This window comes from Coregonus clupeaformis, chromosome 12 (genome assembly GCF_020615455.1).
Source record: "Coregonus clupeaformis isolate EN_2021a chromosome 12, ASM2061545v1, whole genome shotgun sequence".
In the NCBI taxonomy this organism is placed as follows: Eukaryota; Metazoa; Chordata; class Actinopteri; order Salmoniformes; family Salmonidae; genus Coregonus; species Coregonus clupeaformis.
In genome coordinates, this window is record NC_059203.1 from 23,276,740 (window position 1) to 23,294,702 (window position 17,963).

General features: G+C 45.2%; 1 protein-coding gene across 1 annotated transcript in view; it reads left to right on the forward strand.

Moving 5' to 3' along the window:
- Nucleotides 1-16,253, forward strand: part of LOC121578022 (tensin-2-like) — a 97,438-nt gene extending 81,185 nt beyond the window's left edge. Inside the window, exons 15-27 of the mRNA XM_045223757.1 lie at nt 226-291; nt 385-501; nt 1,503-2,963; nt 4,662-4,827; nt 7,123-8,270; nt 8,508-8,636; nt 8,985-9,077; nt 9,363-9,440; nt 13,399-13,467; nt 13,712-13,880; nt 14,018-14,086; nt 15,039-15,068; nt 15,448-16,253. Of these exons, the coding sequence (XP_045079692.1) occupies nt 226-291; nt 385-501; nt 1,503-2,963; nt 4,662-4,827; nt 7,123-8,270; nt 8,508-8,636; nt 8,985-9,077; nt 9,363-9,440; nt 13,399-13,467; nt 13,712-13,880; nt 14,018-14,086; nt 15,039-15,068; nt 15,448-15,598 (3,746 nt within the window). The 3' untranslated portion in view covers nt 15,599-16,253. The remainder of the gene's footprint in view (nt 1-225; nt 292-384; nt 502-1,502; nt 2,964-4,661; nt 4,828-7,122; nt 8,271-8,507; nt 8,637-8,984; nt 9,078-9,362; nt 9,441-13,398; nt 13,468-13,711; nt 13,881-14,017; nt 14,087-15,038; nt 15,069-15,447) is intronic.
- Nucleotides 16,254-17,963: the final 1,710 nt, after the last annotated feature.

The window sequence follows — 17,963 nt, forward strand, 5'->3', positions numbered from 1 at the left end:
CGGAGCCGGCAAATTAATTACTTAAAAATCATACAATGTGATTTTCTGGATTTTTGTTTTAGATTCTGTCTCTCACAGTTGAAGTGTACCTATGATAAAAATTACAGACCTCTACATGCTTTGTAAGTAGGAAAACCTGCAAAATCGGCAGTGTATCAAATACTTGTTCTCCCCACTGTATATATAGTTTGGGTTGTTTAGTCTTGGCTGTTTGTCTCTCTGTAGATAACCGCTTCCCTCCAGATGCTACGGTGGAGTTTATCTTCTCCTACAGCCCAGAGAAAATTAAAGGTACTGAGAGAGAGCGAGTGTGTGTGTACAAAGCTGTGTGTGTATGTGTACAAAGCTGTGTGTGATATCTAGTATCTGTCTCTCTTTTCACAGGGCGAGAGTACCGTAAGAATGACCCCTCTGTTACAGTGGACTACAACACCTCAGACCCAGTGGTGCGCTGGGACTCCTATGAGAACTTCAACCTGCACCACCAGGATAGCACTGAGGGTAAGGGTGAAACACACACACATAGGGGAGAGTGGGGTAAGTTGAGCCCAAGGGGTAAGTTGAGTCACCCTTGTTTCTAGGAATCCATACACAAAATTAATCATTTGACCAAATATTTAGGAAGAGGTCATAATTTCATGGAGTCTGTGAAGGAAGAAACCACGTGGAAAAAGTGGTAAGCAAGTTACGTCCAAAAAACAGATTTTCAAATGTATTTATTGTGTTGGAGGTTTCATGATGCTTGTATCTAAACCTATGTAGATCATTTTAAGATTGTTCTATACATCAGTTGGGGTTTCTATAAACTTCAATATGAGGTCCTAAACCTAGCATGAAAGTGCATCCTTGTAGCTGTGTGGGCTAATATAGTCAAAATGTTTGCCTTTGGGTAAGTTGAGCCAACGGCCATGGGGTAAGTTGACCCAATGGTTGAGCCAATGGCAAGTTGAGCAAATTGAAATGTTTTAATGGAAGGCATTATCTCTGGGATATGAGGTAACAACAGGGCCTGGCCTATGATTAAAAGACGAAAAAGCGATTCTGATTGTGTTGAATTGTGTTTGGGAAATAAAGATAGATATGGTTTTAAAAGGTAGTGGTAATATGTAATTCAGTACAGAAATGTGTAGGCGGCTTAACTTACCCTGTACCGCGGCTCAACATACCCCATACCCGGGATAAGTTGTGCCAAGAAAGCTATCTTATTTAAAACTGTAATGTTGACATGAATTCTGATTATTTCCAGGGATACACAACACCCTGAAATATATATATATATATAGATATCTTTGTTAGAAAGAATACTAGATTTCCCTGGAATCGGCTCAACTTACCCCACTCTCCCCTACAGACACACATACTGTATCATGCACGCAACTACACCCACACACACATGTCCCTGGTGTATACACTCACGCCACCAAGACAACAATCCTGGACTCATACACACACAAACACACACACACACACAAGCTAACCCTGAATCCCTCTCTGGTTGTCAGACATCTCCCACACGCGTGGTCCTCTGGACGGCAGCCTGTACGCCCAGGTGAAGAAGCACCGGGGCCGGGGCTGGGGCTCCTTCGGTGTCGCTGATGCCTCTCCCAATGCATGCCCCAAAGGCAGCCCCACAGCCAAGCCTCCTCCATCGGCCCAGCCTCCTCCACCGGCCCAGCCTCAATCTCAACCTCAGCCCCTGTCCCTCAGCTCTGACTCGGGACACTCCTCCACCCCCTCCGAACACATAGAGGACCCCCCTCCTTGCCCCCTGTCCCGCCTGGAGAAAGAGAAGGAGGAGATGGACTGTCTACTGCGGATGGGGGAGGGTGGAGAGAGAGACAGGGTGAGGCAGAGGGAGAGGGACCGGGAGACAGCAATTTTGGATGACGTAGACTCTGTTCCAGATGGAGGGTTGAGGCGGGAGCAGTGGTCATGTTGCGTTCGAGCGGGCCACGGTCCAAGATGTCAGAGGTGTGGGGAGGCATCGGGTTGGGAGAGGGAGCTGTGCTTTGCTAACGGACATTGTATGGACCGCTGTAACAGCAGCACCAAGGGGAACCCAAAGAGCCGAACATTACCCGCCTTACCCTCCCAGCAGCCGGTGTCTCATCGCCCCCTGGAGCCCCGTCTGGACTTGTGCCATCACCATAGCGCCCATCCCTTGCCCGAGTTGCTGTGGGAACGTCCCCCGCCCCCTTTACCCTGTCTCCATCGGCCATGCTACCCCTACCCCGCCCCTGAACACGCCCACCCACACGCCCACACCATCCCGGCCTCCAATAGGCTCTTCTGCGGTGGGGAGAAGTGTCAGGTCTTTCATTACCCCGCCCCCACCCCCCCTCGCCTCTCACACCAATCCCTGCCTTCCAGCCCGTATAGGGAGATGTTTTTCAGCCCGGCGGCTCCTCCCCCTGGTGGCTGCCCATGCCGAGACTGCACCTGCAGGCGAGAGCACCAATCGGCTTCGGCCAGAGCCTTCCACCCGCTGTGCCCGGACCAACCAGAGAGCCCGCACTGGGCCCGAGGGCGGGACTCTGAGCTGTGGGACAGGGAGGCAGGGCTGAAGCGGGGGAGGGAGGGGCCTCCTCAGCTCTGGGAGGTGGAGAATCCGTGGGAGGCGGAGAGAGAGGCAGAGTTTTGGCAGCGGAGGTCAGTGGGAGGGATGACACCCTATAGAGGCTGTCACTCCCCCCTGGGTCAGGGTCCCGGGTACCCCAGCCCCCACCCCTTCCTGGACAGCCCCCTTGGCAGCAGTGGATACAACACCCCCCAACCCCCCTGCCACTCCTGCCCTTGTTCACCCTACCAGCAGGCCTCCCCCTCGGAGAGCCACGGGATCCGGGGGTATGCCTCGGGGTACCAGTCTGGGTCCACCTTGCCCCTGCCCCCTGGTGGCCCAAACCCTGGTGCTTCCCCCTCGGAACCACCCACCGACCGGCAGCAACAGACTGATGGAAAGACTGGTAAGTGACGCAATCTCACACATTGGCGAACCGTGACTATAGGACCTAGGCCTTCAGAGGGACCAAAAATCTAATTAAACAGGCCTGGCTGCGCTTCGGGCTGCCACACACACAGAGACAGAACCGGCATGGACACAACATGACACACAGGATAAAATAATGCACTGTTTACACAACTTATGGTAGCCAGCACCACTATCACACAATCACCAACAGCGACAACAACAGTGTCACATCAAAGGTGGCAGGCTCATGGTGCTGAAAGGACAGTGACTGTAATACGTGTGCACTCCATGGCGCTGAAGGAGAGACAGTTTTGGTCAAACACATAGACAAGGCTGATAGACAAGCGACAGCAGTCACATACAGCATCAAATAATGTTAAAGAATAAGCAGCCCATTCACTCCAGTAGGCCCCATGAAATCATACCACTACAAAATCGCAACCATTTCATGTCCAACATTTTATTAACAAACCAGATATTTCTTCCCATTGCAAATATATTTTATCACGTTCATCACACTGACCGGTGATCTAAAGTTTAAATGCAACAATGTTTCACAGTCAAAGAGATAAGAGATAGCTAACAGCAAGCGAGCTGCAACAAAAAACAGTTTCACTCACCAGATATTGATAAATTGTAAAGGAAGTTTGAAAGTTAATCTTGAAAAGGGTGATGCTAACAAATTAGCAACAACATTCACCTTGAAGTTGATAACAGCTGCTGCAGCCGCCGTCACCAATGTCACACTACTACAACACAAGCTAGCTAACGTTACTAGCGTTAGCGTGGGAAAACTACTGCTTGCGACGCAGATGTTTTTGGTCTGGCACTCTCTTCTTTCTGGCAGACTACAACCTATTAGTGTATTGCTGCCTCCTACTGTATTGGCTGTTTATCAGCCTGCTATTCTTTATAGCATCACCGCCTGGTATGGCAACTGCTCGGCCTCCAACCGCAAGGCACTACAGAGGGTAGTGCGTATGACCCAGTACATCACTGAGGCCAAGCTTCCTGCCATCCAGGACCTCTATACCAGGCGGTGTCAGAGGAAGTCCCTAAAAATGGTCAAAGACTCCAGCCACCCTAGGCATAGACTGTTCTCTCTGCTACCGCACGGCAAGCGGTACCGGAGCGCCAAGTCTAGTCTAGGTCTTATTTTACTGCTGCTCTTTAATTATTATTATTATTATTATTTTATTTTTTTGGTATTCTTTCTTAAAACTGCATTGTTGGTTTAGGGCTTGTAAGTAAGCATTTCACTGTTGTATTCGGCGCATGTGACAAATACAATTTGATTTGATAAGAATTCATTACCTCTTGCACTCTCAGTAGTGACCTGTCTAGGCCTTCTCCCACCCCATTGCAAGTCAAAATGTGATTGGTTCATTCCACTGTCAGTCCAAAATTCTGCTCTAATACAGTTGAATGGCCTTCTGTCCAGCTTCTGAAGGCCTAGCCAATGGCTGGCTGAGCTAGCTAGTTTTATCTACCCAGAGACCACCAAAGAAAATCCTGATTGGATAATTTTTTCTATTCAGTATTAACCCTTCTCTTTCCAACACAAATTGAAGAGATTAAATCAGGAAATTATTACAATTATTGTAAAGATGAGAAAGAAATTAAAACATCCATTTAATAAAAAAAAATATTCTCCCCCCCACCCCCCGCTCTCTTTCTCTTGCTTTCTCTCTAGGTGCATCAGACGTGGTGCGAAACAGTGTTGGTATGGAGGACTCTTCTTCCCAGGGGTCATTGGGGCAAGCAGAGGTTGACGGACAGCCCACTTGCCCCACACCTTTATCAGACTCTGATCCAGACTACACAGCCATCACTAGCAGCCCTGCACACAGTGAAGACAGGTGGGTAACCCTCAGCCTCCTGTTGCTATCTCAGACGCTGTTTTGCTAATGGTAAAGGTTAGTATTGGGGGAGGGGGAGCTGATCCTAGATCTGTATCTAGGGGACACATCACCTGGAGCATGGATCCATTTTCTTCTTGTGGTGTTCGCTTTAGGTTTGTGTTTTCAGTGTGAATTGTGTGAGACGAAGTGGTGAAGAAAACTGTGGAGCAGGATATGTAATACAGTGATGGATTAAACCAGTGGAGCAGGATATGTAATACAGTGATGGATTATACCTGTGGAGCAGGATATGTAATACAGTGATGGATTAAACCAGTGGAGCAGGATATGTAATACAGTGATGGATTAAACCAGTGGAGCAGGATATGTAATACAGTGATAGATTAAACCAGTGGAGCAGGATATGTAATACAGTGATGGATTAAACCAGTGGAGCAGGATATGTAATACAGTGATGGATTAAACCTTGTGGAGCAGGATATGTAATACAGTGATGGATTAAACCAGTGGAGAAGGATATGTAATACAGTGATGGATTAAACCAGTGGAGCAGGATATGTAATACAGTGATGGATTAAACCAGTGGAGCAGGATATGTAATACAGTGATGGATTAAACCAGTGGAGCAGGATATGTAATACAGTGATGGATTAAACCTGTGGAGCAGGATATGTAATACAGTGATGGATTAAACCAGTGGAGCAGGATATGTAATACAGTGATGGATTAAACCAGTGGAGCAGGATATGTAATACAGTGATGGATTAAACCAGTGGAGCAGGATATGTAATACAGTGATTGATTAAACCAGTGGAGCAGGATATGTAATACAGTGATGGATTAAACCTGTGGAGCAGGATATGTAATACAGTGATGGATTAAACCAGTGGAGCAGGATATGTAATCTGTTTCAGCATCTGACCTGCCTAATTCTCAGTTTAATTTCTTTTTTTCTTTTTTTTAATAGGCTAAATTACACGTTCTGTTAACATATGACCCCAAAGTGAATTGTTCTTGCAGTTTGTAGTCTGACATTTCAGATTTACATATAATTTTTTTAACTAAGTAGTTTGGATATAGTGAACTACTTTTCAAACTTTAGTTAAGGAAACTATATTTTTCTTAAGGGTAGCTTTAGTGTAGCTTAACTTCTTCCAGTGTCAAGTAATTGGGAGCTTGGTAAACTATATTTTCAGAGTAGCTTCCCCAACACTGTATACAGTGATGTATTAAACCAGTAATACAGTGATGTATTCTGCCAATAAAGCTCGCCAGCTTGTAGTCCTGGAAAACAGAAATGAGTTACTTCTAGTTTGTTCAGCCATTCCCATGGGGAAAATGAATGTGGAAAGAATAGGGTTTGGGGATAAATGCAGAAAATAAGAGTTTAACCAAGGCTTAGGAGATCTTATACGTTTTGTTCTATGAGATAATATCAGTCAGTTAACATGACCTTTATGAGTTAGGAAGCCTTTGTGCTTTTTTTTAAATTACATAAATCCTTCAAAATTCACAAAAAGTGACGTTAGCTGATGAAGATGATCTCATAGAACAAAACATATACGTTCTCCTAAGCCTGTGTTTATCTCAGACCTTATTTTCTGCGTTTATCCAAAAACCCTACAAAAACTCCATTCATTCCCCTATAGGCTTTGGCCAATGAGCCATGGCGGAGTGAATGCCTACAGAAAGACGACATTACTATTGCTTGCTATGTGGCTGAACACCAGGGGTGTATTCATTAGCGCACACCGTAGCAAAAATTTTGAAACAGAAAACCAAAAACAAGTGTTTCTTATCGAACAAATTCAGCTAGGTCCCTCCCCGTTTCAGCCCGCTTGCCTCCGTTTGGTTCCTAGTGAATACACCCCAGTAAAGTACCGTTTAACGATTCCTGTGACTCCTATTGAAGTCAATACATTACAACTGGCAATGCCTCTTCTTGTCCTTTCAATCAATTTCCCCTTGGATAATAATTAAGAATCTAGTAGTACTTTTTTGGATGTCCTCCTTTCTCTCTAAATGCGTTCTCATTGACACAGTTTTATATTTAACATATTTTATATGTTCCCTTTACTGTTGTGCTGAAAAAGCTGGAAGTATGATTGCGAAATCATTATGTACCTTTTCTACTACGTTGTCTTCAGCACTTTTGAAATGTGTAAATAAGCAGAAACAAACTCTTTTCCCTCTCTGTCTCTCTCTGTCTCTCTCTGTCTGTCTCTCTCTCTCTGTCTGTCTGTCTGTCTGTCTGTCTGTCTGTCTGTCTGTCTGTCTGTCTGTCTGCTCCAGTGAGAAGAAGCCAGATGAAGAGATATTTGACGCCACTGTAGAAGTTTCCCCCCCGAGTCCCCCAGACGGCCCCCAGGGGCCCCAGGAACCAAGTCAAGGGCCCCAGCAGATAGAGCCCCTCAGTGGGGCCCCCGTCTCTGCAGCTCAAGCCTCCGCCTCCACCATCCTGGAACCTAACACTAACACCAATAGTAACAGTAGCACGCCGAAGACCAAAAGGGCACCGCACCTAGTGGTAAAATCCACAACAACACCGACAGCATCGACAGAGTCACAAAACCAAGGCAGTGACCGCTCTTCTAAAGAGTCCATACAGATGCCGAGTGAACGTGTGAACCCTAGTGACTCACAACAAGTGCACATGGAAGTGCACACTGTAAGTGCAAGTGTGCATCCACCTCCCCCTACAGCTGAGGATGGAGAATTGAAGGTCGTGGAGAGAGTACTACAGATGTCCACTCAGACCGCTGCCGTCCCGAGCGCAAGGCATTCAATCGTACCTGTCCAAGTGAAACTCAATGGCAGCGCCCTCCTCAGTGGCTCACCCCAATTAGAAAGAGGCTGCAGCGCATCACCGAGCCCTTGCTCTACCCCCAGCTCTGCCCCTCCCTCCCCACATCTTGACATTGGCTCCCCAGAGCAACGTCCCTCCCCTCAGCCCTCTCCATTGGCCATGGACCCAGCTGGGCGGAGACTTACCCCTGTGAGTGACAGTGACCCCAAATCCCCATCCCCTGTCCCTGACGGGTACAACACCCCCACCTTCCCCCTGGCGCCCTACTACTACCCCCTTCTCAAAGTCCCCCACGTCCCCTACTCGGGGTACACCGCTGTCACTATCGCCGCCGCCCAGCCCCCACTCCCTGAAAAGAGGCGCCTGTCTTCCATGCCAGGGTACCGCAATGGGCACGGCTCCCAGTCCCTCCTGAGTTCCTCCCTGGGTGCCATACGACCCATGGGTCCCTCTCCCCAATCTAGCCCCCTCCACGTCACCTTCTCCCCCTCGGTGGGGGTGGGGGAGCTCCCCCCGCCGGTCAGACGAGGACTGGCACTGCCTAGTGTCAGAGAGGAGAGCAGCAAGGTCAATGCCAAGTTTGTCCAGGACAGCTCCAAGTTCTGGTACAAGCCTGGCATATCCAGAGACCAAGGTAAGGGAACAGGCCTGGGCTAAAGTTTTGAAGGATTCCCCTTTATTTAGATAGCCCCTCACAGATCTAGAGAAGCTCACTCTCAACAACCAGTGTCAATTGCAACTGTGTTGACATGCAAACATCTTGTACGATCTTCTTGATTTGAGAAATACTGTTGTAGTGTATACTTGAATGAAAGGTAACTCATTTCTACCATAGTAATACTTACTCTAGTGTTCCTCCTCCCCCTTGTAGCCATCGCTGTGTTGAAGGAAAAGGAGCCCGGCTCCTTCCTGATCAGGGACAGTAACTCCTTTCAAGGGGCCTACGGTCTGGCCCTCAAGGTGGCCAGCCATCCTTCAAACAACGTCAACAACAGCAAAGGTAACGGGGAAGTCATTATTTATTTGACAAAGCATTTTAAAAATCCATTGTCTATTCTATTTTGTTACAAGTGATATCAATTATCTCTCTCTCTCTCTCTCTCTCTCTCTCTCTCTCTCTCTCTCTCTCTCTCTCTCTCGCGCTCTCTCTCTCTCTCTCTCTCTCTCTCTCTCTCTCTCTCTCTCTCTCTCTCTCTCTCTCCCCCTCCCTCACTATCCCTCCCCCTCTCTCACTATCCCCCGTCTCTCTCTCTGTGTATCTCTCTCGCCCTCTCTCTCCCCTCTATCTCTTCCTCCCTCCTTTCTCTCTCCTCTATCTCTTCCTCCCTCCTTTCTCTCTCCTTCTCAGTGGATGATCAGGAGCATCTGGTCAGACACTTCCTCATTGAGACAGGCTCTCGGGGGGTCAAGATAAAGGGTTGTCAGAACGAGTCCTATTTCGGTGAGTCCTATTTCTGTCCTGCAGATGTCGCTGTTGGCCTCACAATTACGTCTATCATTGCTTTAATACCCTTTTTTACACTATCATGGAATTCAGTGCTATCTCAGATATTTAATTTCACATTATCCTTCACAGTACAGTTCCGGATACTATGGTGTATGTGTAACCAGGCCAGCGCAGTACAGCTTTGCCTGGCTCAGTAGTGTGAAAATGGTTAGAAAGTGACTTTCCTTCCTCGTCTTCTCTCCTTCACCTGTGATGATCTGATATGCGTATGTGTTTTAGGAAGTTTATCTGCCTTGGTGTACCAGCACTCACTCACCCCTATCTCCCTGCCATGTGCCCTGTGCATCCCTGAGAAAGGTAAATCCCTATGTGTTTCAACAGAATAACTTTGTATCAAACAGTATGGGGGCAGATACTATATGTACAGTGCCTTCGCAAAGTATTCAGACCCCTTGACTTTTTCCAAATTTTGTTACGTTACAGCCTTATTCTAAAATTGATTAAATTGTTTTTTCCCTTATCAATCTACACACAATACCCCATACTGACAAAGCAAAAACAGGTTTTTATAAATGTTTGCTTATTTATAAAAGTAAATGAAATATTACATTTACATAAGTATTCAGACCCTTTACTCAGTACTTTGTTGAAGCACCTTTGGCAGCGATTACAGCCTTGAGTCTTCTTGGGTATGACGCTACAAGCTTGGAACACCAGTATTTGGGGAGTTTCTCCCATTCTTCTCTGCAGATCCTCTCAAGCTCTGTCAGGTTGGATGGGGAGCGTCACTGCACAGCTATTTGCAGGTCTCTCCAGAGATGTTCGATCGGGTTCAGGTCCGGGCTCTGGCTGGGCCACTCAAGGACATCCAGAGACGTGTACCGAATCCACTCATGCGTTGTCTTGGCTGTGTGCTTAGGGTTGTTGTCCTGTTGGAAGGTGAACCTTCACCTCAGTCTGAGGTCCTGAGCGCTCTGGAGCAGGTTTTCATCAAGGATCTCTCTGTACTTTGCTCCGTTCATCTTTGCCTCGATCCTGACTAGTCTCCCTGCCACTGAAAAACACCCCCACAGCATGATGCTGCCACCACCATGCTTCACCGTAGGGATGATGCCAGGTTTCCTCCCGACGTGACGCTTGGCATTCAGGCCAAAGAGTTCAATCTTGGTTTCATCAGACCAGAGAATCTTGCTCTTTTGGCTAACTCCAAGTGGGCTGTCATGTGCTTTTTACTGAGGAGTGGCTTCCGTCTGGCCACTCCACCATAAAGGCCTGATTAGTGGAGTGCTGCAGAGATGGTTGTCCTTCTGGAAGGTTCTCCCATCTCCACAGAGGAACTCTGGAGCTCTGTCAGAGTGACCATCGGGTTCTTGTTCACCTCCCTGAACCAAGGCCCTTCTCCCCCGATTGCTCAGTTTGGCCAGGCGGCCAGCTCTAGGAAGAGTCTTGGTGGTTCCAAACTTCTTCCATTTAAGAATGATGGAGGCCACTGTGTACTTGGGGACCTTCAATCCTGCAGAAACGTTTTGGTACCCTTCCCCAGATCTGTGCCTCGACACAATCCTGTCTCGGAGCTCTACGGACAAATTCCTTCGACCTCATGGCTTGGTTTTTGCTCTGACATGCACTGTCAACTGTGGGACCTTATATAGACAAGTGTGTGCCTTTCCAAATCATGTCCAATCAATTGAATTTACCATAGGTGGCCTCCAATCAAGTTGTAGAAACATCTCAAGGATGATCAATGGAAACAGGATGCACCTGAGCTCAATTTCTAGTCTCATAGCAAAGGGTCTGAATACTTATGTAAATAAGGTATTTCAGTTTTTGTATTTTTAATACATTTGCAAAAATTACAAAAAAACTGTTTTCGCTTTGTTATTATGGGGTATTGTGTGTAGATTAACGAGGAATTGTTTTTATTTAATCCATTTTAGAATAAGGCTGTAACGTAACAAAATGTGGAAAAAGTAAAGGGGTCTGAATACTTTCCTGAAGGCACTGTATACTATACCTGTATCAATAGGGCATGGACTATGTGTGTGCATGACACAATATACAATATACGCTGAGTGTACAAAACATTATGAACACCTGCTCTTTCCATGACATAGATTGACCAGGTGAATCCAGGTGAAAGCTATGATCCCTTATTGATGTCACTTGTTAAATCCACTTCAATCAGTGTACAGTGGGGGAAAAAAGTATTTAGTCAGCCACCAATTGTGCAAGTTCTCCCACTTAAAAAGATGAGAGAGGCCTGTACTTTTCATCATAGGTACAGGTCAACTATGGCAGACAAATTGAGAAAAATTTTTCCAGAAAATCACATTGTAGGATTTTAAATGAATTTATTTGCAAATTATGGTGGAAAATAAGTATTTGGTCACCTACAAACAAGAAAGATTTCTGGCTCTCACAGACCTGTAACTTCTTCTTTAAGAGGCTCCTCTGTCCTCCACTCGTTACCTGTATTAATGGCACCTGTTTGAACTTGTTATCAGTATAAAAGACACCTGTCCACAACCTCAAACAGTCACACTCCAAACTCCACTATGGCCAAGACCAAAGAGCTGTCAAAGGACACCAGAAACAAAATTGTAGACCTGCACCAGGCTGGGAAGACTGAATCTGCAATAGGTAAGCAGCTTGGTTTGAAGAAATCAACTGTGGGAGCAATTATTAGGAAATGGAAGACATACAAGACCACTGATAATCTCCCTCGATCTGGGGCTCCACGCAAGATCTCACCCCGTGGGGTCAAAATGATCACAAGAACGGTGAGCAAAAATCCCAGAACCACACTGGGGGACCTAGTGAATGACCTGCAGAGAGCTGGGATCAAAGTAACAAAGCCTACCATCAGTAACACACTACGCCGCCAGGGACTCAAATCCTGCAGTGCCAGACGTGTCCCCCTGCTTAAACCAGTACATGTCCAGGCCAGTCTGAAGTTTGCTAGAGTGCATTTGGATGATCCAGAAGAGGATTGGGAGAATGTCATATGGTCAGATGAAACCAAAATAGAACTTTTGGTAAAAACTCAACTCAGTCGTGTTTGGAGGACAAAGAATGCTGAGTTGCATCCAAAGAACACCATACCTACTGTGAAGCATGGGGGTGGAAACATCATGCTTTGGGGCTGTTTTTCTGCAAAGGGACCAGGACGACTGATCCGTGTAAAGGAAAGAATGAATGGGGCCATGTATCATGAGATTTTGAGTGAAAACCTCCTTCCATCAGCAAGGGCATTGAAGATGAAACGTGGCTGGGTCTTTCAGCATGACAATGATCCCAAACACACCGCCCTGGAGTGGCCTAGCCAGTCTCCAGATCTCAACCCCATAGAAAATCTTTGGAGGGAGTTGAAAGTCTGTGTTGCCCAGCGACAGCCCCAAAACATCACTGCTCTAGAGGAGATCTGCATGGAGGAATGGGCCAAAATACCAGCAACAGTGTGTGAAAACCTTGTGAAGACTTACAGAAAACGTTTGACCTGTCTCATTGCCAACAAAGGGTAGATAACAAAGTATTGAGAAACTTTTGTTATTGACCAAATACTTATTTTCCACCATAATTTGCAAATAAATTCATTAAAAATCCTACAATGTGATTTTCTGGATTTCTTTTTCTCATTTTGTCTGTCATAGTTGACGTGTACCTATGATGAAAATTACAGGCCTCTCTCATCTTTTTAAGTGGGAGAACTTGCACAATTGGTGGCTGACTAAATACTTTTTTTCCCCACTGTAGATGAGGAGACAGGTTAAAGAAGGATTTTTAAGCCTTGAGACAATTGAGACATGGATTGTGCACGTGTGCCATTCAGAGGGTGAATCGGCAAGACAAAAGATTGAAGTGCCTTTGAACGGGGTATGGTAGTAGTTACCAGGCGCACCGGTTTGTGTCAAGAACTGCAACGCTTCTGGGTTTTTCAATCTCAACAGTTTCCCGTGTGTAGCAAGAATGGTCCACCACCCAAAGGACATCCAGCCAACTTGACACAACTGTGGGAAGCATTGGAGTCAACATGGGCCAGCATCCCTGTGGAACGCTTTCGACACCTTGTAGATAGAGTCCATGCCCCGACGAATTGAGGCTGTTCTGAGGGGAAAATGTGGGGGGCAACTCAATATTAGGAATGTATATTTACATTAAAAAGAGTGTATGGGGTGCACGTGTGTATGAGAAATGTGTATTGGGAGTGTGTAATGTGTAAGTATGGATGCATGTTGTGCATGTACGTACCCAGAGAGTTAGCATGATTTAGTGGTGAGTCATGGGGAAATGTCCTAATGTTGTTATGGTGTTCCAGATCTGGTCGGAGAGATGCAGAGTGCCAGCAACACCAGTACTGCAGCTGACCTCCTCAAACAGGGCGCAGGTGAGAGAAAGTTCAAGGGTCAAATACAGTGGCTGCTCAAGGTACATGGATCCCTATAGAGAGATGGGTAAACAGAGTGGAATGCTAGCATGACTTAGTAAAAAATACTCACATTCTATCAATGCATTGAGCTCGGCAAGCTTATCTCAAGTTAGGTGAGGCCTTGTGTAGGTGTGACATGACCCACTTACATCTCTAAATACTGTTCATCCATCATTCCTCCCCCCCCTCCCCTCACCTCCAGCCTGTAACGTGCTCTACCTAAACTCTGTGGAGACCGAGTCACTAACGGGGCCTCAGGCTGTCTCCAAGGCGACCAGGTGCACTCTGACCCAGAGCCCTCAGCCCATGGCCACCATGGTCCACTTCAAAGTGTCCACTCAGGGCATCACGCTGACCGACAGTCAAAGGAGGTGTGTTTTAAAATGTTTTGCAACAGAACACTAAAATGAGCATTTCTTATTGGACCATGGTGTAAGTGTAGGCAGTCCCTCCTTGTTTTAGTCTGTTTCCTCCAGTTTGGTGCCTAATGAATACAACCACTATACAGACTCTTCTTCAGGAGACACTACCCCATCAACAGTGTGACCTTCAGCAGCGTGGATCCTCAGGACAAGAGGTGGGACCAACGTCATGCTAACGTTAAGAGTAGCCTTAAGACAACGCATGGAACGATGGGGTCTGACACTCTGGCTTTAGGCCTATATGCAACCATTGCGACATAGACCTTGTGCACATGTGAATACCACCGAATGAAAGTTGAAATGTGATGTGTCGTGAGCAATGACTTATATGAGCTGTGTAGCGAAGTTGACCTTGTATTTTGACATGGCTGAACACTGCTTTGTTTGGTACACAGATGGCATTGTGGTTCAGGGTTGGGTCAATTAATCTCTAAATTGTTCAATGTTAAAGCGGCAATCAGCAGTAGTAACAATTCCCTGCCCCTGTTTCAGTAAAAACCTGAGGGATGGGGCTGGAGAAATGTAATCACTCAAATTCATAGTCAGATCTATGGATGCAAGGACTGACCATCCATAATATCAACATGATAGTTCTAACCATGTTTTGAGGCTATATAGTGTTGCTTTACATTTACTTAAACAAGCTTATATTTTGGGTTCTGATGGGTTACGACAGTTGAACTAATCTCATGAGGCATTTATAAGTTATTTTCTTCAAGAGTCATTGGGTATATATCATTAATTTCTAAGTACAAAATGGATGTAGTAACTGCTGATTGCCCCTTTAACTTAAAATGAATTTCAAATCAAATGGATCCCAACCCTAAATGTTGCTGTAGCCTACTGCGCATTAACCCTGTATTGCACCATTATGGCTGAATACTGCTACATCTAGAAGGCCTTCTATGGATGTTTCTACATACTGGTATGGTATAAACCTTTTTGTGTATGTGCAACTACAGTATAGTATGTATTTTCTGGTTAAGAACAACAACCCTGACGGTATGACTGCACTTCTTGCTCAATTTGAGAAGCTCCAACTGCCTCAATGCATCTAAGACATGTTGTCTTTATGTCCTTGTCTGTCTGTCTGTCTGTCTGCTTCAGGTGGACTAATTCTGATAACAAGTCAAGCAAGTAAGTGCTTGTGTCTCTGCTTGTGCCTTTGTGTGTAGATAGAATTGTGTGTGCATCATGGCAATTTATCATACAGTGCTCTCCTTTTATAAAAAGATGACTCTTATAAAATTGATCCCTACATTGAATGAACCTTAAGAGAACGACAGTGAATATAAGTCATGTGATGCTCCAGAGTTTCTTCTTATATCTGTGCTTCTCACGAAAAGAGCGCTGAGAAAAAACAGTTTTCTACCATCATAGATTAAAAAAACACAAATCCTATTCTCTTTTATTCACCCGTCTGGTTATCTTATCTCCCACTCCATCCTTTGTTTGGTTTCCTTCTTCACCTCCTCTCATCCCTCTCTCTCGCTCTCTTCATCCCTCACTCCTGCAGGGTGTTTGGTTTTGTGGCAAGGCGGACTGGCAGCACGTCGGAGAATGTGTGTCACCTGTTTGCCGAGATGGACCCGGAGCAGCCGGCTGTGGCCATCGTCAACTTCATCAACAAGGTCATGCTGGGGCCCCAGCAGCAGCAACGCAGATGAGCTAGGACCCCCAGGGGCCACAGAGCAAGGGCAACAACGGGGGATAACTGGGTGTAAATTGGTGTGGGTGGAAGGAAATTGGTGGGTTGGATATGTGTGTCTGCAAATTGGTCAGTGTGTTTGTGTGTACAATTGGTGTGTGTGTGTGTTTTTGCATGTTTGAAGACAGCTGTCCACTGGTGAGGAACCGGATTGGACACAATCATGTCCATCAGGATGGTGCATTAGAAAGGTACAGAATAGCTTTTGAGGTGATAGCTTTAAGCTTTTCCTCTACAATTGAGTGAGTGGATTAACACCACCTCTGCCAGGGGAGATTTCGCATTTCATTTTTTTGTAACGTCCATTCAGTTACTGTTTGCCATCACCTTTCATTTAATCATATTATTTATGACTATTAAGTATTTGTAATTTTAAATAGGCAAGCCTTGGAAAAAGCCTGAACGATATCAATGACTAACCAGTTTCCACACATGCAGATATGGAAAATCACTTGTTTTGTTGGTCAGTATTACGTTACCCAATGTCTGTATAGTCAACCTCTTTGAAGAGAAAACAGCCCGGAAGGGGGTTATACAGTAAATACACTGAGTGTACAAAACATTAAGAACACCTGCTCTTTCCATGACATAGACTGACCAGTTGAAAGCTATGATCCCTTATTGATGTCACTTGTTAAATCAACTTCAATCAGTGTAGATGAAGGGGAGGAGACAGGTTAAAGAAGGATTTTTAAGCATTGAGACATGGATTGTGTATGTGTGCCATTCAGAGGGTGAATGGGCAATACAAAAAATTTATGTGACTATGAACAGGGTATGGTAGTAGGTGCCAGGCGCACCGGTTTGTGTCAAGAACTGCAATGCTTCAGGGTTTTTTCACGCTCAACAGTTTCCCGTGTGTATCAAGAATGGTCCACCACCCATAGGACATCCAGCCAACTTGACACAACTGTGGGAAGCATTGGAGTCAACATGGGCCAGCATCCCTGTGGAACGCTTTCGACACCTTGTAGAGTCCATGCCCCGACGAATTGAGGCTGTTCTGAGGGCAAAAGGGGCAGTGCAACTCAATATTAGGAAGGTGTTCTTAATGTTTTGTACACTCAGTGTATGTGTGTGTGTGTGTGTATTGTCAGAAATAGGAATCGGATTGGGAGTCATTTTACTGCATTTATAGTTGGACTGGAATGTCAGCATTTCCTGGGTCATGTTCATTATGTGCCAAACGGACTGAAACAGGGAGGGACTACCTGGACTTGCTGATTTTCGGTTTCTGTTGGAAAACCTTTTGAAAACGTTTTTCCTTGCGTGCCCTAATGAACATGACCATAGTCTTTGTTATGGTTTCTACCATGCCAGTACTGCGGTAGTGACAGGGCTGACATGCCAAAGAGAGGAAAAATTAAGTGATCCTATAGAGGAAGATGAAGAAAGCGAGTTGATAAAGAGCCATATGAACTGTGCACTTTTTAAACCAATGTTTCATTTCACACACAGTATCCCAAATAATATTTTCCAAACCTTAAAATAGCTTTTCTACATTATGTTTATGTATTATTAATGATTGTGCGTTATGCACTTTAGTGTAGCAATTATTAAATGTGAGCGTAGCTCACAATGTAAGTGATATTGGTCTTGCATTGAGATTCAGGAAATAATCTAAATCCTTCCCCCCATAAACTTGTTTGATACCAAACTATATTTCATATGCAAATGAATTCAACCTGCTAGTGAACCATGCAGTCAACTGTAACTTAAAAATAGTCCCAGCTCAACATGCTTCACAATATGGGATACAGCAAGAAAAAAAGAACCGTATGATGATCTTATTTTTACTGTGTTATCTTGGAGAAAGAAGTAGCTTACTGGTATCTGAGGACAACTATAATATCACAGTAGAGAAAGGCTTCCATCAACACCAAAGGAGTACGAATTCGTATTGTCTAATTGCCAGGGCACGCAAATAAATTCCACTGAAGCCAAAGGCAATAACCAAGCACTCGTATTTTGTTTTGTATAGCTACACTGTATTATTGAGACTTGGTTATTTTATACTATTTTTGCTGTTTTGTTATCGAGTGTTTTATATGACAAAACATTGCAGTATTTAGATTAATTACGTGTTTGTATTTTCCATATGGAGTTTATATGACAATAATATTGTAATGACCCAGCTGGGTCATAAAGTAAAAGAGAGACGGGCACCAGGTGTACAGGCAGAACACAGGTTTATTCCTAAATGGGCTATTGTTCAGGCCACAACCCACGCCGCTAAACCTCAAACATACACAAATAGAACATGTCAAATCAAGGGTCCCGAACAGAAGAGAGAGAGAGATGAGACCGTAACCCCTATTTAATCA